This window comes from Ptychodera flava, chromosome 21 (assembly GCF_041260155.1).
Source record: "Ptychodera flava strain L36383 chromosome 21, AS_Pfla_20210202, whole genome shotgun sequence".
NCBI classification, from domain to species: Eukaryota; Metazoa; Hemichordata; class Enteropneusta; family Ptychoderidae; genus Ptychodera; species Ptychodera flava.
In genome coordinates, this window is record NC_091948.1 from 18,933,256 (window position 1) to 18,959,729 (window position 26,474).

Here is a 26,474-nt window from a genome sequence, read left to right on the forward strand (position 1 = left end):
CACTCGACGTCAAGCGAACAAAACTCTCACAAAACCGAGAAAACAACTATTTTAGCTTTTACGGTAACGCTGCCAGAAGAACGGCAAGAAACCTTAATGGTCTGGATTCTGACTCAACGTTTCACAGTATGCTTTCAAAAGGAAGGAAAACTCCACAAAGACAGTGTTCAATACTGTCGCGTACTATTAATATATGCTCAGCAGGCAACGTGCATTACATAAACTGCCAGAGTCACGCGATCTGTGAAGAAAATATGTTTGACTAGACCGGTGGTCAGACTCAACGTAAAATGTAGTTCACATTCGTGAGAAACAGTAATTACTGGAATGTCATTGAGATGTTTAATATTTTTATTCCAAATTATGAAAAACAAGGAGAGATAAATACTATTTTACAATTTATGCAAGGTACGTCGTTTCACGGGACAACTACATTAATGCACATACACGCATGTACAACTAGTACTGCAGTGCGTAATACTGCACGCCACAGCGTCTGAACTGTATGGGCAGTTGCAAGATACGGCAAAAATTGACATAGACGTTACAAAATTGATGACAAATGACGAGATCTCATGAACGTGACAATGGTTGAACTGTCATAATGTCTTGATTACCCTGTAGATTTCAGAAGTGACGACAACACCGTGAGGCTGTCAAATTCGACCTGCGTATTCGTTCCTAATTAGGCTGCCTCCTGCGCTTTGCTGAACACTCTGAACTATAGTCGCAAGCAAGTAGGAATGTCCGACTGTTGGTCGCTTTTGAGACTGGAAAGGATGTGGGGAAGATTGCATGATACTTTCAATTCCCTACTTATTGTCACGCAAGAACTGATCAAGCGATGAAACCCTAAAAACAGTCGTAAACGTGGTCCGTGCACTTTTAGACACATCGATTAATCATCAAATTTATGGAATTAAGGTTGATTTAAAAGAAAATGCTGACAAACGGAGCATTTACGATTTCATTATATTTTTATTTCATCTTATTTATCTTTGTTTTAATTTTGTCGTTTCCTAAACAATCGTCTCAATTCGAATCGATCTTATATGAATGTAAAATTCATGATTCCGCTTTTGTTGAGATATTCGTTTCATTGGTGGCGCTGTTTGTACGGTAGAGCTTAGTACTAACTCCGCGCAGTGAAATTTGAAAACAGCAGAACTTTTTTCTGTCGGTTAAATTCAGGTAGAATGCGCCTCGGGGACAGATATTCGGATTCTCAAACTTTCACAATTCTTTCCTGATCTATCACTTGTGGTGGCCCATTTTAAAGCTCTTGGTGTAAGAAAAAATTTCATCGTCTTAGCTAGTTTTTTCGAAAATCGAAAATTTCATTTTTCTCGATAGAGTTAACACAGGGATGGCGACCATTCTGAATTTAAAACATCTATAAATCTTGGGTAATTTTTTTCTCTAGTACCAAACTTTGCGAGATTACCCCAGATTATAGTTACTGATTTGGAAGAGAATGGTTGAAAGACTCCTTTAGGAAAGTTTGAGTATGTAAAAGTTTCAGTATCAGTCTTGCAAAGTGTCCGCGATTTTGGTTTAAGGTAGTACGCTACCATTCAGCCGGAAAAATTGTTGCGGCGTTGCTGTAGCTTTTGTAAAGGGGAAGGTAAAAGTGATTGATTTGTGAGGGGAAATTTTATGTATATATATTTTTTGCTGATAATTCATCGTTCAGAGGCCCACTATTTGTCCTGTTTAGCGCCAAAGAGAATTTTTGTTGCCTTTATAAAATATACCCCAGTCAATTTTTTCAGATTTTGCCAAAACTTTGCTAAAAAATTGTAGCCTATGAAATATGATGCCCATTTGCTCAAAATTATCCAAAAAATACTAAAAAAAGTCTTAAATTTTTGGTAACACTAAAATTTTGGTGGGAAAAGTTACCTCCCTCAAAGGGTTATCAGTTTGTGGCACTGTTTCTCAGCAATAACAACTGTTGAGCACATAAAAATTTGGTGGTAGCAGAGTCCCTCATCACCCTGAAACAGTAGAAAATGTCCACCTGACCTTGCCGTTTTACATTCGATGCCAACTCTACATTCAGGTTTGACGATCTGACCAACGACGACGTCATTCCCTACAAGAGTTTCTATTCTGAGTCTGAGTGCAAAGAGGCTGATTGGTGGCTTGGAGGGAGAAGGGTATTGCAAAGACGAGCAGAATTGGTATGAAAACAGGGACAATGCTTAGTGTACGGGTTAACGTTGCCAAAAGTCGATTTCATCCTCCCATGAAGGTGTATGTTCTTCAAAAAGTCAAGAAGAATGATTTTACTAGGAAACCCTTCAAAGTCAACAGCGACGGCACTTACCAAGTCTTTCCGTAACGCCTACTTAAGCCGAGACTGAGGAAAATCATCGCTTGAAAGACGAACTAAGTTTGATCCTTTCAGTCTGTTTAAACGAATTGAAGTGTGTTTTATCTCGAGTTCTTCTGAAAGCCCGTTACGGACTATCTGTATTCGTGCGCCCAATAGACATTTCACTTTTGTTCTACAAAACGTTGCTAACGGGCTTTTATTATTCATGGGTCGATATGAGCATTGTGCGAAGTCAAACAATCTTTTGTCAGCAACGGGCGGCTCTTACAGACCAATGCGACAAATAGATGGAAGCAGAAAGAAATACTTCAAAAAGGACGGACATAACCAGAAAGGTATGCAAGATAAATTCGGAGTCATTCAAAGAAAGGTCAAAATATTCCGATTTCGCACGAATACAATGCATCTTGGGAGGCTCACACGCGTGAAGACCAGGGGAAATGGTTTGCGTACATGTACATTGTACAGATTGGAGACAGCTCTTTGACGAGCGCTCCAGTGAAATGCACCAGCACACTTTGGGGGCGCACTATGCAGACTTTAGACAACATACATACCTGCATGGAGGATAGCATACGTGCCGGGCATACGTGTCCATCCGGGGTGCGAGCGGAGTAGAGGTGTCTTGGTCTCAGAACAGATATCTTGTTGGTACATGTACTATTTTATTTTACGTTTGACTATGATACATATATGGCAAATAAAGATTTATACGGCCAACCTTTGGTGTTTTGGTCTTATTTTAGCACTGGTTTTACAAAGATTTCTTTTTCGCCTTCATTGTGTCATGTCTTTGTCCTTTGACAAACCATGGATGTAAAAAACAGACAAACTTACAAAAAGTTCCATCATTGTGCAGAATCTATTATCTAATGCATTTGACAGCTTAATGCGCCAAGGCAAGCAGAAGTCACTAATCTGTGGAGCTGTCACCCAATTATCAACAGATAAACTTTGACATTGCCAAAAACGAATGCACCAGCAAGGGGATGGATATTTACACCATCCCCTACGAATAGATATAGCGCTGGAAGGTAAATTGGTTGCATTTGGAATCTGAATCTGAATCTGAAACTATCCTCATGTCAAACCGTATGGCGTTGGGGTATGCAAATATAGCATGTGCATGTAAATCTCGCGGGAGTCACAATACTTTCTATTGCTTGTTTTATTGAAGACAAACTCCTATGAAAAAGGAACATTATAACATGAAGACTGCAATAAATGGTGTGCTGAGTTTTGACCCACATCCTTTTGAATCAAACATTCTCTTTCAGATCGCACACTTTGACAGTATGGTGAAATCCACTGAACGTTACAAAAAGGGCCTTGCTATTGTCTATCGAGTAAACATACAAAATTGCATGTTATTTCACATTTTGAATAAAACTAAAACTTTTTTCAGAACTATCTTCCGGCATGTCAATCACAACCCAGCATCATAACATTTGTAGCTTTTCATTAACATGTGTAGGCTCGGGGATATTTTGTACATCTTTCTTGTACATCAAAGATAATTGTTTATGGATCCCATTCTGTCGGTTTTTACAAACTATTATGGAATGTCTTGACTGTTTACTTTGCAAAGAAATAACAAATAGAAAATGTTTCAACCTATAAAAATCTTTAAATAGTCCGAAATTTGCTCCAGTTTAACTCCAGAGTTGTTGCTTTCAAGTTCATGTAAAAGGTCATGGTAAACGAAAACAAAACACTTTGATCTAGAAATACACGTATCTCTACATCACTGTCTGCTGTAAGTAGTCCATTGTAGCCAACCATCCAATCCTTGGCATCTGCGATGTGATTGGTTGAGAACAATCATCATCGCCATGGCAGTGAGCTTTGGACTGGCTTGAGTTGTCATGGTGACAAATTGGTGCCTTCTAACTGACTCCCTTGAGTTCCACTTCAAAAACAAGATGGCTGTTCGGAGGTATATCAGCCATCCTCTGTTTCCCATATCTGTGCAAAACGTAAACATTTAAGGAAATGAATAACAGAGAGAGAGAGAGAGAGAGAGAGAGAGAGAGAGAAATCACATAAGAGCATTACATTTTACTGTATTTAAACATAGTTAATGACAGAAGCTAATATTAAACACAGTATACAAAGTTTGTGTATTTCTACATGTAACATATACATGTATATTCCAATGATGCTACATACATATATCACTCTATAACTCTGGCAGGAGGCACATGGAACAAAACATCAACAAAATATGATGCTTCGTTTGTGAAAAGCAAAGTAATATGACTCTGTACCAAAGAATTTGTCAAGAATTTGGCATAATCTGCTCAGACCTGTGCTGTTGACAGGCTAGCCTCATCTTGAACAACCTATCTGTTGGCGTACTGACAAAAGTTGAAGACCTCACATTTTAATGATCAAGAGTATGTCTTGCAAAAGCACAAAAGTTGCTTCATTTAAACATTCAACAAATTTTAGAAGTTTTCACCAATAGTGAATTCGTCTTTTCGAGGTATCAGTGAGCATGGTAAAGGAGTATATAAATATATAAATATATACTCCTTTACAGTGAGCATGGTAAAGGAGTATATAAATATATAAATATATACTCCTTTACAGTGAGCATGGTAAAGGAGTATATAAATATATAAATATATACTCCTTTACAGTGAGCATGGTAAAGGAGTATATAAATATATAAATATATACTCCTTTACAGTGAGCATGGTAAAGGAGTATATAAATATATAAATATATACTCCTTTACAGTGAGCATGGTAAAGGAGTATATAAATATATAAATATATACTCCTTTACAGTGAGCATGGTAAAGGAGTATATAAATATATAAATATATACTCCTTTACAGTGAGCATGGTAAAGGAGTATATAAAGAACAAAGACAAACTAACAGATGTATAATATGTACCTTGGAGGTAAGATATACAACGGTACCTTCTTAGACGAAACCTGTACTATGAACATGAATCTGCAATTGACTAGATTGACTGACTGACTGAGGGACTGAAATTAAGTGCAAATGAAGACAATCATAATGACTGTGATATTAGCTTACCCAAGCTTTGGCGGAATACTTATTCTTCGTTTGCCACCAACTTTCATACCTGTCAATCAAAAGAACAACATATCTCAAATTTTAATCTTCCAAAGAAAGAAAGAAAACGAAGTTCTTCCACTTTCACTGAATCTAATAACTTCTGTCTTCCAAACCACACAAAGAAATAATCAGAAATCAAAATACAATCAAGTACATTATATACACACTACCCGTAATTTTGAAATCTACTTAGCCTCTGAAATCCCGAATAAACATACACTTACATATACCTTGAAATAGACCACCAAACATCTCTTGACTACATGGGTATCTATGAAATCAACCTGCAATCATCCCTGGAGCTCACACACATTTACACCTAGAGACCACTCGGTAATCTACCACAGCAAAGAATCCGTACCTTGAAATCCAATGTCCCAGCCTTTGATAACCTCTCCTTTGCCCAGCCTAAAGTTGAATGGTCTGCCGTCCAGGCAAGAGTCAAATTTTTTGTTGTTCTTTGCAAGTTTGCCACTGTAGTAAACTGCGAGCTGAAAAAATTATTACAAAACAATAATGTTTGTGCAGTGTCTCCTGGGAAATATAAGCCAATTACAATGATTAGTGCTAGCTTTAAATGCCCCCAAGCCTGCCACACAAGAGAGAAATTTGCTGAGCAAAGTTCATTCGACGTCATTTGCTCAGCCATTTTGCTCTCGTGTGTGGGCAATTTTTGGCGAGTTTTTTCCTTTTGTGCTGTTGAGGAAAAAGATTCAACGTGTTTGATAATTTTTTGTCTTTTGCAGAGAAAATTCTTCACCATGTTTGCTGGGGATAATGATTTTATTCATGTCTTTTTCACCAAAAGACAAATGGAAATCACATGACAGTACAAAATGGCTACCCATAGCATTGAAAACACAGTCGCATTTGTTTCGATACACAGCAAAGGCTGTCAAGATATATGGCAGATAAGATAAATTGGCCAATATATCTAATGCCTACAGCAGCCTTCGCTGTGTGTCAAACCATGAGCGACTGTGTGCTTATTCATTGGTTTCGTAAAATATTTTGCTCTCAAATGCAATAACTTTTGGACTCAAATATGGGAACTTCAGTGTATTGTCTCTGAACTAGATTTGTTTGCGCATTTGTATAGTATGTAAACCACTATATATTGCACATGGAGTGCAAATGAAATTTGTAAACATCTTAAAGTCATAAAAACACAGCCAGAAAACAGCAAATGATAATAAAGTTTAACAAGACATTGACAGTGAGTTACATACCATTCTATTTGGCTTGGCAACCTTGCCACTTCCTTCTTGAAGGTCCTCAATTATAACTCCACCTTTAAGCTTCTTTTTCACTTGTTTCTGTTGGAGCAAAACACAATGTTTTGATAAAAACTTGACTGGGTGCTATTTTCTAACAGTCCTGTAAAAGACCAGCCTTTTGTCTTTCTTATAAGAACCTGCTGGTTTCTACAATCAGCAATCTCTTGTATTTGAAAACATAATTTCACAAATAGTGTGAATGAAAAACTATGAGCAGGACAAAAAAATTGGTTTCACTATGGCAACATTCAAATCTTAATAATGGTCTCAAAATCTTAAACAATCTGGCTTTCTACACCACCTCTCTGAGATGCCCTACCCCTGACTCAACCATTGTGAGTGCATAAACTGCACGTATAGTATAGAAAACATACAAAGCCGGACTCTGCCGTACATTACTCTCACTTTTTCACTTTGAAAATCACTGGTTTTTATTACGCTCTAGGTCTGTCTTCTTTCAGAGACCTACATGTACAGTTCAAACCTTGTTCGTACAATTTGGTTGAAAGCCAGCCAAACATAGTGAAGTTGCTGTTCAAAGTATCTCCTTCAAGATCTATTTCACTTGATATGTTGTCCCTTCTTTGTCAGTCAGTATACATGATATACTCTAAATATCAGTGTTTATTTCTGAAAAATCAGGATCCATAAACTGCAATTCACCTAAGATTCAAAGAACTTTCTCTGACCCTTTTAGCAAATTTTCCAGGACTTTTAGAGGTCCGGAATATCATTGTTCATGTCTCAATATTACAATACATCACCTTTATATATAATTTTATATATCATTTTTGTGATATCATGACCGATCATATTGTGATTTTTGAAAATCATTGGTGGCTAACCAATATTCAAAGCCATTCCAGGACTAAACTACAAGGACTTTTAAAAGACCTGCTAGAAGAGTATGGACCCTGCTGAAATATCATACGGTTAAAGAATTAAGTTGCATTTTGATCTAACATTTTGCATTTGACCTGGACCAGAAGAGAACAAATGTTGCTATAACCTGTGGACACGGATGTAACAAACACAACACATTACCTTAGTTTTCGTACTCTTCACTGTCTCCTGCGTTTTTGACTTCTCTGCAGCCTTGGCATCTCCTGATTCAGGTACTTCACCCTGTGGCAAAAAGTAACAAAAAAGGGTTTCAGGGATGGTATCAGAGTTTTAGTGTCAAAGACGCAAACCCTCACCCATGACATTGACTGCTCATCATTATTTACATTCATACTTTCTCATTGTTGAACTTACGACAAATTCTGTGAACCAAAGGCTGGGATGCTGTACACTGTTGTCATGATTATAATCTGCCAACTGGACAATACAATAGACTGATTATAATCTACTTCTTGTCTCCACAAATCAGGAGATATACTTTTCAAAATCAAGACCCTGACTCGCTTCTTGCCAGGGTCTCTACAAAAATACATGTAAGAACCTAAATTTCATAAGAAATCACGTTAAAGTAAAATCTCCTTACAGCTTTAGCTTTCTTCTTCTTTCTCTTCTTCTTTTCTGTTTTTTCTCCATCTTCTGAGCTTCCACTCTTCGAGATTCAAAGAAATATTTATGAATTTAATAAAACATTGGTCATATTTTCACAATTACTTCTGCTGTGTAATAAAAGTTCACACACAATACAAACCCTATAATCTTTGGTAATATCAATATCATGAAACAATCCAAAGAAAAGGGACTTCATTGACTTGATCTTGAAAATACAATTTGATTTGACTTGTTTCTGCATAAACACATACATTCAACAACTGTATGTCATGATCACCTTGTCTGACAACTCAATGTTTGTGCACACTTGATTGATAACAATCAATATACAGAAACTGTTGACATACATGTCGTTGTGCATTTATTGACAGCAATGTTCATATAGTGTGCGCAACAACTGATCAACACCTATGAAGAACAACAATATAGCTATTTGTCTATCTTTGCACGATGTTGGTATTTATTAAAGTGGGCAATGAGATTCCGTTTCCAATGGTTGCATTTACACAAAATTCACCATAAATGATAAGGTCAAGGGCTTTTAGAGGGAAGAGATCAATTTCCTTCCTGATTTTTCCATGTGACATTACCTGGTCATGCTCAACATTTGTAGTGCATGACCGTAACTGTCCCTGTGGGCATCCTGAAACACAAACCCCTAATCTTCCCTTCTGAGAACATTGAAAACTTGACCAAATGGACACCTTTCTAATCCGGATACCTGTCTATTCAGAATACACTCTGCAGGTTTGCTTTTACGTCTAGAAGTGATTGCACGTTATAATTTTTGTTCCGTCATACATCATAATCTAGCGATAGCAATAGCATGTACCTTTTGTGCATCAGACTTTTCACTTGATGTTGTCACTTCTGTTGTTTCACCGTCTTCATCTTCCGACTCTGAAAACCAAACAAAGCAAAATATACAGAAATATTTATTACCACTTTACATGGATACAATGAAACATTTGTCTTCTTCTATCATCTTTCTCGTCATCAACACATCATTGTAACAAGGGACAAAACAAAATATCTGGCATGAGGTGATGTTAAATCACCAAAATCACCAAAATGTTAATTGATCTAAAACAGTTTCTAACTAAAACAGTTTCCTGAGAATTTTTGAAAAGATGGGGTTTACAAGGGACACTTCAGATCTACTTTTGGCCAACTCAACACACAATATAAGAAATCAAAGTGTTTATCTCAGTTAAAGTCTGGCTATAAATGAGCAGACGGAAATGTCTTGGGGTTGCCCTGCTTCCATTTGACACTCTCACACAACCAGCATGGTTTGTTTGTTATGCTTTTCTCCAATACACACCTGCACATCATTTCATCAAGCTGTAGATGCAGTTCTGAATACACTGATGTAAACTTACCGATATCACATCAAATACTTTCTTTGTATGTATAATGGTTATTGATGTTAAAAATTCCAAGATTTGCATCTTTTCTGGATTCCGCTATTGTCTAAAGACATAGCTACGAGGTATAATCTTAACAGTTTCCATTGGGTAAAAATCCTCATAAATGGCTTTAAAATCCTTTACTTACAATGTAGAGCTTGTGTAAAGTTCTGATTAAATATTAGGAGATGTGGCCTCAACAGGAGTGGCATTTACCTACATGTATACGTCAAAAACTGAAAAACTCAAGTCTTTGTTCAGCGTGTTCATTTTTAGCCGGATGCCGGCCAAATTGACCGGCTACTTTCGTATTTTGGCCGGCTACTTTTCAGCACTGTTTCGCTCTCTGGCCCAGAAATTCTGGTTTTGATAACAATATTTTGATTTTTTTGGTGGTCTCGCAAGCCGGAGATAATATTTCAGAAGTGCCGATGTGGCTATATCATGTAGTCTAGCAATTTACGCGGTGAACTTGTTGCTATCACTCTAGTACCGCGATCAGCGAACGTGTTGTACTCATACTGGGCCGCTCTCAAGGTCAACCTTGCTTGCCCGATCACAGGCCGAATTATTCCGACGTTCACATCGGGTATAGCCGAAAATTGGACTAACACACAATTAAGTTATGCCTGCGAATAGCCAACCATTTCCGAATGAAGCCGACTTTTGTTTCTCAAACGCGGAAGAGAAAGTCGACGCTTGAGAGCTTTGGTTTTCTGCGTAAGAGTAGGGCCTTGTCTGATGGGCTTGGTAGGTTTTTGATCAAATCTAAAGCTAGCAAAAGTTACTAAGTCTCATTTTTCATACTTTGAAACACCATGTCAATCCATCCATGGTCAATCACGATGCCAATATTCAAGTCGATCGACATCGCATTTTGTGGAGGAGCCGTGGTTGTGTGCATCGCGGAAGAGAAAGTCGACGCTTGAAAACTTTGATTTTCTGTGTAAGAGTAGGACTTTGTCTGTTGGTTTTGGGAGGTTTAGCTCAATCTAAACATACAAAAAATTACTTGGTCTCACTTTTAGTACTTTTGAAACGCTATGTCAATCACAGTGTAAAATTTCAGGTCGACCGATATCGAGTTGTGTGTACTATGTTACAATTGACTGCCGGTGCTTTGTACACACACGGTGTAGTACAGGCTGGCGTTCGGTGTCGTTAGTTTGAGGTTTTATCAAACATGAACACTGAAATTTAGCTCTCTTTTTCAATTATATTCAACATCACCAAAAAATCAATAATCAGCTCGCGGATTTGTTTTATTGTGAAATTAGTACAGTGAATTAAAATCACTGAAAATTGTGTTCCTATAATTCATTGAATTGAATAAACTGTTTTTATTTCACTGTATCTTCAATCAAGTTTATTTAAATCAGTAAAAAACTTTGTACTGCCAGGCTGGTCAGGATTCTAGCGGATCGTTTTCTAGGTTGTGAAAACCCTTATTCTATGATGTATTTTAAATTGTTTGTTCAAGTCATGAGCTAAACATAATTCTACACAACAGTCTAGTGAAATTTTGCTATTATCCTTGTCAACTGAATGCAGTTGACAGGCCCGAGTGATCAAATTAATTTTTCTGGCGTTTTTTAAAAACTTTATCCCTTGAAAACATGTTGTAATTGACAATGGTAATGATTATTCTGTATGCTGAAATGGTCTTTAATACTATACAAGAATGCATACAATTACTCCAAAATGTCTTCAAAATTTAAAAATTTCTTGCCCACAGGGACGGGTACCCCGTCCCTGAAACCCTCCCCCTGTGTGTATGTTGGAATAGCCTTTTATACACTGTATAAGAATGCATGAAATTGCTCAGAAATGTCTTCAATTACTAAAAAATACTTAAACACACACACACACCCACCCACCCCCCCCCCCCCCCCGCCCAGGGAACCTGGTTGCACACAGAAGCTAACCGCCTACTTTTCTGAAATTTCCGCCTACTTCAAAAATTTTTGAGAACCCTGCTTTGTTTGAACTTGAACCCTGACGCTGCACCTCACAATCACACTAACCCTATGAAAAATGGCCAGATAAGTGTGTGATAACTCTATAAGTTGTCAAAATGTTTAGATGATTAACAGTGACATGAGTGCAGGATGAGAATTACAATTCATCCGTAAGTACCTTCATCTTCCTCATTCTCATCCTCATCTTCATCTTCTTCATCACTTTCTTCTTCCTCATCACTCTCCTCTCCCTCCTCAGAATCAGATTTCTCGCTATCATCTCCTCCCATCTCAACATCCTCCGCTTCCTCTTCTTCTTCATCATCATCATCATCACTGTCTCCTTCCTTCTCTGCTTTTGCCGTTTCACTTTCTTCCTCTTCTTCCTCCTCATCTTCCTCCTCCTCCTCCTCCTTCTCATTTTCAGGGTTGTAGTCTTCATCATCGGAGTCGCTCTCATCATCCAACTCCGCATCCTCTGTTTTCTGTAATTTTCTTCGCTTTGACTTTCTTATCTTGCTGTCATCTTTCGAGGCTGTTTGCTGTTTTTTCAAGGTCCTTTTACCTGGAAGTGAAATATTCCGCCTATTATTTATAATAGCTAAAATACGATAGCAGGGGACATAATTTACACGTTCACATAAACTTCGCACAAATCATTCATTCTTGCACTTTAAGATGTCTGAGAAAAATTGAAGAGAGTCACAAAACACTTTATTGTTGGTGTCTTCATGTCAGTCACATTAAAGGTATACTGTCACCTGTTCAAAATTTGCCACAGTTACCATGGAAAGAGAAAATCTAACCCATCACAGATTTTTAAACGGGTGGGCTTTTTAAAAACAGTGCCTTCAAATGGGCATTTTGAATACAAGTAACGCCCCTTTGACCATATATGGGCATATTTAGATTACAGGTGACTGTATACCTTTAAAATTGACAGCATAAAACACACCATAAAATTAAACCTAAGATCATTCTGAATTTTGTTCTACAATTAATGCAGTAATGTCCTCATGTTTTGAAAAAATCTGAATTGGTCAAGTGACATGTTATGTCTTGGGAACATGCACGAGAGAAATACTGTAAAAAGTAACAGATGTAAGATCCACTTGTTTGTACTATTATTTGGTTGATACATTGACCGTCGAGAAATTTCTCGAGGGTCTATCGTTGATAAATTCATAGTCATATGAATGTCAACTCGTCCAACAAGCTGTAACTGCTTTACAATGTTTGAAAATATGGCAAACAAGTCATTGACAAAGACATAGTCCCCACTTGTAATAGGAGTATTAGTCTTGATAGGGCAGGGAAATGTGGTCATTAAGAAGTATCACTAGAGTGTATATGTTGAGATCTATGGGCACATAGGTCTATGTCATTGTTCCCAATTTGAAACACATGAGGCATGTCTAAGTTATGGTTCTAAATCGGGAAAAAAGATCAGACCTCTAGCTGTTGGCCAGCCAAGAAATACATATGTGCATAATAAATGAGGTACAAGATGTGACATCTTAAGGTCTAATATCCTATCAAAATTGGAGGGTATAGAATTTGTGGTTACTGAGTTATGCATATATATGTATAATCAAGGTCAAAGGTCATAAGGTCACGTGACATTTTGAGAAAAAAAATTGTATTGCTCTATTCGCTTACCCAGAATTAGATATGTGCATAATTAATAAGGTAAAGCATATAAATTTTACTATAACCCTAACGGGATTCGAACCCCCACACACTAACGGCAACATCGCCTAGCTGCTAGGCCTCACACAAAACCAGTCGGCCACTGCTTCCAACCCATGTGTTGTCATAAGGTCTCCCATCCTACTAAATATAAGGGACATAGCACTTGTGGTTTCTTATTTATTGACATAAACGTATATATCAGGTCAAAGGTCATAGAGTTCACATGAAATTTGGTAAAAAGAATTTCTATTCTATAGTTATCCCTATATACCAAAAATCAGACCTCTAGCTCTATTGGCTCGCTCAGAATTAGATATGTGCATAATTAATGAGGTACAGTATGTGGCGTCATAAGGTCTTCCATCATACCAAATATGAAGGGTGTAGCACTTGTGGTTACTGAGTTATGGACAAATATGTATATTTCAGGTCAAAGGTCATCGAGGACACGTGACATTTTGTCAAAAAAATTGTATTGCCAAGTTATCCCGATATACCAAAAATCAGACCTCTAGCTCTATTGGCTCGCTCAAAATTAGATATGTGCATAATTAATGAGGTACAATATGTGGCGTCATAAGGTGTCCCATCATACCATATATGAAGGGTGTACCACTTGTGGTTACGGAGTTATGGAAAAATATATATATTTGAGGTCAAAGGTCATCGAGGTCACGTGACATTTTGTCAAAAAAATTGTATTGCTAAGTTATCCCTATATACCAAAAATCAGACCTCTAGCTCCATTGGCTCGCTCAAAATTAGATATGTGCATAATTAATGAGGTACAATATGTGGCGTCATAAGGTGTCCCATCATACCATATGTGAAGGGTGTAGCACTTGTGGTTACAGAGTTATGCACAAATATGTATATTTCAGGTCAAAGGTCATTGAGGTCACGTGACATTTTGTCAAAAAAATTGTATTGCTAAGTTATCCCTATATACCAAAAATCAGACCTCTTGCTCTATTGGCTCGCTCAAAATTAGATATGTGCATAATTAATGAGGTACAATATGTGGCGTCATATCCCATCATACCAAATATGAAGAGTGTAACACTTGTTGTTACTGAGTTATGCACAAATATGTATATTTGAGGTCAAAGGTCAGTGAGGTCACGTGACATTTTGTCAAAAAAATTGTATTGCTAAGTTATCCCTACATAACAAAAATCAAACCTCTGGCTCTATTGGCTCGCTCAAAATTAGATATGCACATAATTAATGAGGAACAATATGTGGCGTCATAAGGTGTCCCATCATACCATATCTGAAAGGTTTAGCACTTGTGATACTGAGTTATGCACAAATATGTACATTCATACTAAACTGTATGATGATATTGTTGAAGCTTTAAAGGATGCTGGTTTTCAAAGCATTCCTTCTAACATTGAGTGTAATAATGGGGCTAAATCAATTCCAGGTTGGAATCAAAATGTTAAAGAATATCATGCCATTGCTCGTGATGCTTTCCTGTTGTGGCGGGACTCTGGCAGTCCCAGACAAGGTCCGATTTTTGATCTCATGAGGACATCACGTGCTAAGTTTAAGTATGTTTTTAAGATCTATAAAAAGAGTGAGTCTCAAATGAGAGCTAAAGCCTTAGCGGACAACCTCTGTAACAATAATAACAAGGAGTTTTGGAAGCGTGTTAATAGTAAAAAGAAGTCTCCTCTTTCATCAACCATTGATGGCTGTAATGGGCAACATGACATTGCTAATTTATGGCGTGACCATTTTGCAAGTCTGCTTTCCTCTGTCACCAACAACGGTAATGAGTGTTTTGTGAAAGATTCTATTTTGAGTGTTTCATTCGATGAGAATATGATTGTCACTCCAACTGCCATTAGAAATTCCATTGCAAAATTGGCCAGTGGTAAATCTGCTGGTCCAGATGGCATTACAGCTGAGCATTTAAAGTTTGCGCATGCACGCCTGCACGTTCTTCTCTCAGTGATGCTTACTGCAGCGCATATTCATGGTTACTTGCCATCTCGCATGATGGACACCACTTTGGTTCCACTTGTAAAGAATAAAAATGGTGACGTTACTAATTCTGGGAATTATCGCCCTATTGCTATTGCCACTGCCATTTCTAAGATGTATGAATTATTCATTCTTGATAAGTGTGATAGTCTGCTGTACACAAGTGATCATCAATTTGGTTTTAAAGAAAGTCACTCAACTGATATGTGTGTATTTTTAGTAAAAGAAATAATTGATTTTTATAAGCGTCATAATACCCCTGTTTTCCTTTGTTTTCTTGATGCGACAAAAGCCTTCGATAAAGTGAACCATTGGACATTATTTCGCAAATTGATTGATAGAAGTATTCCGAATTTTATAGTTCGTATGTTGGTTTATTGGTATAGGCATCAAGAATTTGCTGTAAGATGGGGTTCTGTGTTATCTAAACATTTTAAAACATGTAATGGTGTGAGACAAGGAGGTATACTTTCTCCACGTCTTTTTTCAGTTTATGTTGATAAACTTAGTCATTTACTTGTTAAGAAAAATATCGGCTGCTTCCTCGGTGGAAAGTGCATGAATCACCTGTTATATGCTGATGATATAGTACTGATTTGTCCTAGTGTAAAGGGTATCAACAACCTCTTGAATATTTGTACTCAATATGCTAATGACCATGATATTGTCTTTAATGCTTTAAAATCTAAGTGTCTTGCCATTTTGCCTAATATGCTTAATATTCGTAAGATTCCGCATGTGTACTTGTATGACAAAGAGCTTTCTTTTGTAGATAAGCATTCTTATCTTGGTGTCATTTTCAACAGCAATGGCGATGATAATGATGATATTAAGCGTCAAATGAGGTTGTTTTATGTCAGAGCTAACATGTTAATCCGTGAGTTTTGGAACTGTTCGTACTTTGTCAAAACGAGACTTTTTATAACATATTGTACTTCTATGTACTGCTCACATCTTTGGAGTAAGTTCACAAATCAGTGTATCAATAATGTTCGCGTTGCTTATAACAACGGTTTTAGAATCTTGTTTGGTATTGACAGAAGATTAAGTATCTCGAACACTTTTGTACAGAGCAACATTTTGACTTTCGAAAGTAAACAGCGCACTTTACGCTCGAAATTTTATATGAGGCTGATGAATAGTGAAAATTCTCTTATTAGTGCTGCTATCAATACATATATTATGTGTGGTAGCCTGTTCTGGAAAATTCTGTTTTCCGACTGCTTTTTTCTCTGTCTGTCAGTTTTAATTTCCTTCATGATTTAGTGTTTTTATAGTTTTTTTATAGTTTATCAGTCCCCCTTTTTTTCTGTATGCTTTTTGGTGTATGAGCTGGTTCTCGAAATAAATAAATAATAATAATAATAATAATTCAAGGTCAAAGGTCGCCAAGGTCACATGACATTTTGTCAAAGTGTCTGAGATATCTGCGTGAACAGATGGACTCACAGATGGACTCACGGACAGACATGACCCAATCTGTAAGCTCCCTGGACTTTATCTGTTGGGACTAAAAACTGTGTCACTGCATCCTTTTTGCAATGTGAATACGATGAGAAACTAAATTTTTATTTTTCTTGGCCTTGTTCATGGGAGTCTATGGACTGCCTTAGACATGGGAGTCTATGGACTGCCTTATACATGGGAGTCTATGGACTGCCTTATACATGGGAGTCTATGGAGATGAAAACTAAAAAGTCCTCTAACATGGCCAAATTTGATCGCATTGTGAAACAAATCGACGTGCATCTGTATGCGGTAGGGTACTATCCTTGTGCAAAGTTTGAAAGAAATTGACCAGGGCATGTCTGAGATATCTGTGTGAACGGACGGACGCACGGACGGACGCACACACGGACGGACGCACGGACATGACCAAACCTATAAGTGGGGACGAAAAAGTTACTTGTGAACACAAAATTCTGTGAACTTCTTCAGAATTTGGGCAAATCTATGGTGTCTTACCATGGGAAATGTTAGAAATGCAACACAGCATATACTGAAGACAGGAAGATTTTTCTGACCAAAGACACTACATTAGATTAGATTCTGTAAACTCAAGGGTCAGTCATGAAGATGGGTATGTGAAAAGCATTTGCGCATAGAGTCACAAGTTTGCAATCACTTGTATGATATCGTGACAAAAAACTGCATGATTGTGCACAGCAACTGTCCTAAGAGAGGATACACTATCACTTCATTTACTCTACCCTTGTTCTGGTACCTGCATAGGAACTGTACAACCACATCACAATGCATTGTCAAGTTGCTCAAGGTACCAACAGTCTGTGAGAAACGTTTACTGTACATGTCTTATCTAAACTGACTAAATTAAACAAACCATAACACTTGATTTCCTTCACTGTGTTATTTGTTCCATAATAAGCTGTTTTCCATGCTACATACTGCACCATTTCAGTTTGTTCCTCTTTTGACTGTGTGTGTTCTGCAAGAAATACTTCATCTATGGTCAAGAAAGTCACACATATGCAGAAATGAAGTGTGTGGTCTGTCAGCTGACGTTGTAAATACAACCAGCTGATAACATGTGCTGGTGATTTACATGCAGAGTCAAAATACACATGCACTGTGATTGGAGATTTGTTCCTCTTTGTAAAGGCTGACCAAATTTCTCTTGAAATTTCTCTTGTGTATGTTGAAGTACACAAAGAAAAATAACACAATCAATTGTAAGACCACTAGTCCATCCTTATCTTCTACATCAAATAATAGTGCTAACCCAGGAATTTTAATTGCCGCCTGCGTTGATGCTTATTTCGGGTCTCAACTTTAATTAGAAGTATTTTTGTAAGGATTATTGTCTGCTTGAATCAAAATGCAGTGTTGTGAATGATGGCTGTAGCATTCAGTGGTGATACAAAGAGTTAAAAGCCCCATGAAAATAGTAGCAGTGAGCATGAACTTCTCCAACAACACCACTGAGGGCGCTATTTTCATCAGCTTATAAGTTCAATAGACTTGCCCACACAAAAATTAATCAGGACTCAGGCTGACATTGATTTAACACCTGCCAACAGGATGTGTGTTGCTGAATGTTTTAACCCTTTCACCCCCAGTTCCCTGTATACAGGTCCAACTTTACCATAGAAAACAATAGATTTGGGACAAACCATGGTGGTGAAAAGGTTAAAATAACAATATTTAGCTTAATGCTACAGTGGTAGCCTATATGGGAAATGAATTACTGGTTTTGAGCCGTGCATAAGCAGAGATAAAGAAGTGAGAAAAGTCTTACGTTTGCCAGGTTTCCACTCATCTGTTTCTTCACTTTCATCCTCATCTTTATCAAGGCTACCGTTCATGTGATTGGCAACCAGCTCTTGTAAAGTCGGCAATTCTGAACATTGACAAGGGATAAGTAAAGACAGTGAACTTGTTGGATGCAAATACTGCACCCATACTCTTAATTGGAGAAGTACTACAGTCAGTAATGAAATCTCACATGGAATGTTTTAATCAATTCATTAACTTCACAGTATCACCAAGGTCTAGTTTTACTTAGTACAGTTAAACCAACTCAGATTTTATTTGAATGTTTTCCTGGTTGCTTCTCTGTAAAAGCATCGTGGCAAATCAAAAAGTGCTAGACTACAGATCATTTGCATTTGTTTTCACGTCATTTGCACTTTTTGAAACCACAAAGTTCAGTGGAAGAAACTGAATACCAAGAAGGAAAGTACTGGGTATGATTGCTTTTACCTTTTTGTACAGAGCAGCACAGTACATTGAAAAGGGCAAAGATTGATACGCTAAATATTTCTTGAAAGTCAAAATATATTTTCTAGTAACATTATACACAAAAATCCTAAATCAACAAAATTGAACCCCAACATACATGTATACACACAGGTTACAGTTAAAATTTGCAGTATGTTTATCCGCTGCTGAAATTCACAGGGCAAAAGATTTTAAAGACATGAAAATGGTGATGGAAACCTCTATACCAAGGATCTGACTAGCACAATTAAACTGTCAACTGTACTGTGTTTGAATATTAGATACATTTTAAATTTAAAATTAAAAGAAAATCAAAAATGTAACTTTTCTACCTCCGTCAGACTCCTCTTCTCCACTGCCATCATCACTGCTTCCTTCTCCTGATGAGCCGGAAAGGCTGGACTCTGAAGTGCTTCCAGTTGAGAGTTCAGCGTCATCAATGTCTGGAAATGCTTCCTCCTTATCCTCTGGTATCAAGGATCCAGTCAAATGAACCACGCCTGTAACATCCAAATGTAACATCCAAGTTTAACATCAACGTATAATCTTAGACATCAATGCTACTGGTCTTTTTGTTCTAAGTTTACATTTAGGTTTTTTCATAACTTTTTGTTAATTGGTTTGACTTCATTTTACTGATCATACATGTACGTGATGTCAAATACAAAGGCTGCAGAATTTCCTCCCGGGAGATACACTGTTGCTCAAGTAAAATTCTGATTAATTTGAGGAGATGTTTTGATATTCCTACAGAGTACATCAGGAAATTTGCCATCAACATGTCAGTACCAAAATTAACTCAGCAATCAAATCAGATTGTTGAAACAATTTTCTGGGGTTCTTGTGAATTGACTACTACAGACTTCAGCAAATAATTTATGTTCATCAATATAAATTAAAGACTTTCAAGACAGGTACATTGTACCTGAATAAGCAATAGCTTGGAGATCAAGTACACACATTCTTTAAGGAACTGTACAATTTACAGGTCTATGAGCTGTAACTATTGATGTATTTTTTTGTAAACCATAGTTTCTTCTTCTACACCCAAACTCATGTTGGAATGCCTGTGTTCAACTTGCTTACACAGCATGTATGGAATGTTAGATGTTACTGTTGAAGACTGAACTCTGGTCTGGACTAGAATTCCGTTTGTCAACAATAACAACAACATCAAATACATTACAATGTATTTGGGGACAAAGCAAACAGTGTATTATGTTTGGAAGGTAAGTGTGTTTCAACATATTGACGGCAGAAAACTAGTGAAATTTACTTGTTTCCTATATCAAAAAATACAAAAATATCATCAGAAATTACCGCAATTATACCACTCAATAGTGTGAGATCCTGTACTATTTATGATTTATTCACTGATTCCAAGACGCTGAGATTTTGTTGGGACACATCTGGCACAAATTAAGGACAGTGTACCAAGCAGAGAGAGCCAACCAAAGTAGCTTTTCCTAGGGGGTCTTAACCGTAACCTCTCCCTGACCTGGACTCCCTAAACTAATGGCACTTCGACCACTTCCCACTGGGTTCCCTGTTCTCAACATCAGCCACACAGCTGCATTGCTCTAATACTATCGAAACTTTCTCATCGACACATTCCTTTACCTTGGCCCTCAATGAAGAATGTGACCTCTTCTCCCTCGGTGAAAGTCAAATCCAATGGCTGCTGCAACAGCTTTTCATGTTGGAGGGTACAAATCAAAAATTCTGCCTTTTCATGTTTCACCATGACAGACACATAGCGATTGGTGTCATTAATCTCTTCTGTAAAAGAGAAATCAAACATTCATGTCAAAATCCTTGCTCTGAACTTCATAAATAAGTCAACTTCTACAATGAGGAAAAGGTAGCATATAGACTGAATTTTCTCTGAATAACATACAGTGAGTGACTGAAGTACTGGATGTGGCAGTGTGACTGGTACTATATCCATACACCAGTTTGGTGGCAAATATTACACTAACACTTTTCACATTCATATTATCATGTCTCCAGGTTCATTTGTTTGGAATGGGAGATTTGATCGTGTGCAATCCTGTGCAGTTTTCTGTTAGGGCCCTGTCACACCTTGACGATTTCGCCAGCATATCAAAATTTCTCTAACCTTGCTGAACTAACAATGTATTTTTCAATTTAGGAGTATACATAGCATATTCATAATGTTCTCATAGGTTAAACATAAGTTTTGGTACCCTAGACAATTATCTCTGTGCATTTCAACTTATGAGCAACTTATAAGTAACGTGTGTGAACGTGCGCATAACCTACCTAGAACTTATGGCCCGTGTGTATGGGACATATGAGCCAAATGCTGGCATACGTCAAAAAGTTTTGAGCATGTACAAAAGTTTTTGACAACCTCGCCATACTACGACATATACATTGTACCAGCGTGCGTCAGCGTGCTCTTAACTTATACAAAACTCAAAACGCATTCAACGTACGCCCAGTGTATTTGCAAAATTTTGCATACGTTGGCATATGCTGGCTAAATTGTCAAGGTGTGACAGGGCCATTAGCAATAAGATTGTCATGTGTCTCTCAACTGTCGACCAAACAAGATTCTCTAGCCAAGGCAGCTGTTGAAAGCCTGATTGCACAGGATGTTGTGCACAACTGGACATACAAACTCTGATGGCAAGTTTTAAAGTGAGTATCAGATTTACATAATTCAAATTTACATATGTCACTTTACTCTCTGCGATAAGGTCAGCCGTTTCGATGACATACTTCAAATTGATGCTATCCGAGACACACAACCAGGTGATGGGTTTTGTATTGAGGCCCAACATTTGGATTCATATAATCGTATCTACGTGTTTGTATTGCAGTGTTCCACACAGCGATGCACATCATTAATTTAAGTGATAAGTATTACAAAGAAGACAAGGTTGAAGGTATGTAAAAAAAATTGTCACCAAAAGTGTATCATATCTTTACATGAGAAATTCAAAGAAATTATAGGGAGACCTTTTGGAATTTTCCACTTAATTTTTTCATGAAGAAATCATTTTGATGAGAGATAATTCCTTGGTCAAGGTGAAATGTTTTAACTCACTTGTGCATTGAATTTATTATTGAAATTTGTGATGTGAGCATTGCTGCCTCACCACTAGGTAAGATTCATTATTGTTGTACGATGGCTAATGAATACTAGTATACAAAACCAAACATACACAAAAAATAGCCAGGCAACTCTGCATGCAGACTCCCCTGCGTGTACATACCGTGCTTACATTCACTGTTGAGAGAAAAAAAAGTGGTATTTGATAACCATACCTATCCGGCCTTTGGATTCCAAAGCTGCCATCGAAATATGAAAGGACTCCTCCACAGTCTGTGTGTAATGCTTGCCATCATCTATGGTTATTCCTGAAGGATTTGAAATGAAAGAACACAGAGTCAGAAGTTGGTATTCGGCATCCTTGACGACTTATTTACACTTCCATAAAACTATTGCTAAAGACAGCCTCAGAAAACTGTTAAGGAAACTCTGATCAAAATCATCATACCAGATTTCCAAGATGGTGAAGTTGATTGGCAGGAGAGAAGATGGGAGAAAACTGAAGTGTCAATGGAACGTCCTTGAATTGAACTTGAACCCACTTTGCAGCTATCACCAGGAATGACAACAGCACACTGCCTTTATGTAACAGAATGGTTTTGGAAACTAAAACGTGACAAAATGAATCCTAGCAACTTTCAGGCCAGTTCCTTTTGTAATGAGTACGTTCGCTGAATGGCTGGCAAACTCCCTAAACTCGCTGATGGATAGACTGGCCCCCAGTCACCTGGCTTTTCTCGGCAGCTGTATTACTGGCTGAGCCGAAGTGTTCACCCGACAATCTACGCAACAACCGACCACTTAGTGCCACAGTTTCTTTAATTTATTATATGTTTTGATACTTCTATGCCAACAGACTTAGAGAAAGTCTAGCCGATGGTGAAAAGTTTCTATAAATTCTGGTGACACAATAATATAAGAAATCACCAAAAGTCCTGTACAGCTCACATTTCAGCTTTCCTGAATAAAACATAAGAGTATATCTACACAATTCATCAGATTTGATCTGATAAAATGTGGTTGATGAGGTGACATTTGGTTGACTGTTTTTGTTCTGGGTTTTACGGCTGTAATCGTTATTCCTTTTTTTTGCATCTCATAACTGTTGTTCCGGGGAGCAAAATGAATCATTTTCTAAAAAAATGTTTCCTTGACTACCAAAATTTTGAAAGAGGACCTAAAAGCACTCTACCATTTGTTCACACTGAAGTACATTTCAATGTTTAAACATTTGTTGTTGCTAAAATTGCAAGTAGCCTGCACGGAGTAAGCAAAATCTTGCCGACTAAAAGCCTGTAAACCTAAAATATAAGACTGAACTGAAATTAACTTTGATCAGAAATTGAGAGCGTACATTTGGCTTTAAATCTATACACCTGTACTGTACGTGGTATTATATTCCAGAGAACTTTTGAGCAAAAGACATTCCAGAAAACATTCCAGAAAACTTTGTAGCAATAGATGTACTAAAAAGAATCAGTGCAAGTGGCAATTACTGCTTGAGTGCAATGAGTACATGTGTTTGTGGGTTTATGTGAATGTTTGTGACAGATCTAACAATGGAATCCCTGCCTGTACTTACACATGCTCGATGAGACGACAGTGCCCGCTCTGTCCACAGGTCATGCGTGTTAATGACATGCATGTACCGTTGTGGACAGAGAAAGACAATGTATGCAAGAAACACACAAGACTTGTATCCAGAGATAATACTACACAAGATGAGCGGGATTTCTTTACAACCAAATGAGCCTGAATATGTAGAAGGCTTGTGCTCCGATCAAGAGAGTATAGCAGTGCCTTGATCAAAATTTAAGAGTTTTCTACCTTGTGCAGCCACTAGCCTGATAATTCAATTACAGATCCATGCGTATGCATGATGTATCCCAGGCCCTTCCTGCCGCCATTGTTTTATAGTTAAACATATTCCAATGAGCAAGTTTTACAGTTTGTTCTTTTAACTCCAATTTCAGATGAAGCCTAATGTGAATTAAAACAATTAACGCCTGGCTGCCCCTCACACATACACACACACACACACACACACACTCTCTCTCTCTCTCTCTCTCTCTCTCTCTCTCTCTCTCTCTCTCTCTCTCTCTCTGATTGGAAGAGGATGGGCTTGTATACCACTTGCTGCAGTTTCGTAGCCCCGCAACTCCCCTTGAAGATTTTTTGTGTGTGGGGAGCACCTCACCCCTCACAAAAAATCTTCAACTTCAGGGGAGTTGTGGCTATGAAACTGCAGCAAGTATACCATATGCCTGTATATCAACAGTTATGTTCAAATTATGCAGGCAAATGGTATTGAATCGTGCAAATGAAAGTTGACGGTGGAACACGTTCTAGATACGTGCACCAAAACTAAAGCTGTCTTACGTAAAGGGCCTTCACTTGAGGTAATAATGGGTAACAGATAGAGTCTCTGGCCCTGTCTATGACTTCCGATTCCATGCGACCCATTGTCAGAATCATCCTAACTTTACATCGTGTGTATTCAAATCTAGTTTTACTCACCCCAGAACATGACGGACGTTTAACTCAAAGAGGTATTAATACTGGTTTGTCTTTCTCTAGAACATGAAAATGTATCTTGCGAAATTCTGAATTTTCCTAAAATAGCACGAAAACTGTCGAGAAGCTGTCAACATGCACAACCATAAGTGCAAGTGCGCCACACACGTGTATGTTCACACAACTGGACTAGACTATCAGCTGGCATGACGAGGATAGCATTGAAATAAGAATATGATTCACTTTCAGATACTACCTTGATTTCACACTTTAGGGAAGATAAACTGTCAGCAATAATCGAGCAAAACCAATCAATCACACGATCTATAACGCGGTTCTGCAATATTTTTGGACGCCATAAGGTGCAAAACAAAACCATTAGTTTTGGTGTTTGGTTTGTTTTGTTTCAAATCAAATTTAATTCGGATCTAGATTAGTTTTCAGTTTTCTTTCCATGACGTCATCCCGCTTGACTGGCAGCCCGGCGCGGCGCACGAACATAACCAGTTCAGCCGTAGGGCGTGCACAAAATGTGTGTCCCCAGGGTCAGGAGTGGAGGTAGGGGTGGCTTGGTCTCGGCACAGAGTTCTTCTTGCTATGTTTTATTTTATTAGCTCACATTTGATACACCAATGTGAGGTTATCGTATAAGCTGAAGCCGGTGGCGTCTGTATGTATGTGTGTATGTATATAAGCTTATGTGTGTGTGTGTGTGTGTGACAGTGTGTATACGCTTATGTCCGTCAACATCAAAAACACGCGAACCGCTGCACGTTTAGCCTAGTATTTGGCGTGTGGGCTTTAGATCCTGGGCCATCCTAGGCTATAGATGGGATTTTGTTCAAATGAAGTTTGCATTGCCAAAATTATGCAAATGAGCTTTAAAATGTGAAAATAGTAAAAAGTTAATAACTAAAGAACTGCTGTTTTGATTGCTTTGAAAATTATTGTGCAAGTACCTTAGGTGGACCTCATACAGTTTTATGTATATCGTGAGATATCTTGAATTTTGTATTTTTGCTGAATTTTTTGGTTATTTTCCTCACTTTAAGTAAAAATTCTCCTCCGAAACCACCGGCCCAATTGCTCTAAAATTTGGGTTAAATATTTGCAAGAATGTTGCCCTTCTAATTTGTTGAAATTACGACAAAATTGGCAAAATTACCGTTTCGGGGCAATTTTTGTTATTTTTGGTAAAAAACCTAAAAATTATTTTGTCTTAAAAAATTGTTGGACAGACAGCTTTTATGTTTGGTAAACAGATGCCCAGGGATGACAATAGTTGGATATGTAGAAATTTTCCAGAAATACGCAAATTTATATTTTTAAGACCATTTTGTCATTTTCGTTCAAGAAACGTATTTTTAAGACAATTTTATCATTTTTGGTCAAGAAAATTTGTTCTCAAAAACTACTTGTCCGATAGCTTTGTAATTTGGTATAAAAATCCCGAAGGATGCTATCAGTTAGATAAATCTTCTGCTCAAGAAAACTCCCAAATTTGTATAATTTAGGTTTAATGTTCTCGGTCTGTGACCTTCAATGACCTATACCAACCCAGGATATGTTGTGGGAAAGTGGTTAAGGCTATGAACATAGTTTTGTCCTATTAGGTATCAATTTGTAGTGAAATTTGATTCAAAAACAAAGCTGAGGTTTACTTTTTCATTGCAGACCAATTTAAGATTTGCAACTTTTCCGTGTAAGACACAAGAACTGATAAGAAATTTGGATCCAGCATGATTCCAGATGTCATAATCACCCCACAGTAGAAGGCAGTTCACTATCTGTAACTAACTTAAGTGCTGTTTACACTCGAACAACAGCACTGATAGCATTCAAAAAATACCCAAGTTTGTAAATAGCTCACCTACTTT

General features: G+C 37.6%; 1 protein-coding gene across 1 annotated transcript; it reads right to left on the reverse strand.

The window, feature by feature from the left end:
- Positions 1-3,488: 3,488 nt before the first annotated feature.
- LOC139121621 (46 kDa FK506-binding nuclear protein-like) lies at positions 3,489-24,820 on the reverse strand. Its single transcript, XM_070686670.1, has 13 exons — positions 24,601-24,820; positions 22,299-22,391; positions 20,625-20,783; positions 19,337-19,504; positions 18,523-18,624; positions 11,764-12,150; positions 9,051-9,118; positions 8,193-8,258; positions 7,751-7,831; positions 6,659-6,745; positions 5,791-5,920; positions 5,388-5,436; positions 3,489-4,303 (listed from the first exon to the last, which is right to left on the reverse strand). Exons 1-13 carry the CDS (start codon positions 24,608-24,610, stop codon positions 4,225-4,227), a joined length of 1,479 nt encoding a protein of 492 aa, XP_070542771.1. The 5' UTR covers positions 24,611-24,820; the 3' UTR covers positions 3,489-4,224.
- Positions 24,821-26,474: the final 1,654 nt, after the last annotated feature.

Coding starts and splice junctions, on each gene's coding strand:
- LOC139121621 (XM_070686670.1), bottom strand. Junction 20,784..22,298: donor GGAATCCAAAGGCCGGATAG/GTATGGTTATCA, acceptor TCTCTTTTACAG/AAGAGATTAATGACACCAAT. Junction 9,119..11,763: donor TGAGAATGAGGAAGATGAAG/GTACTTACGGAT, acceptor TTTGGTTTTCAG/AGTCGGAAGATGAAGACGGT.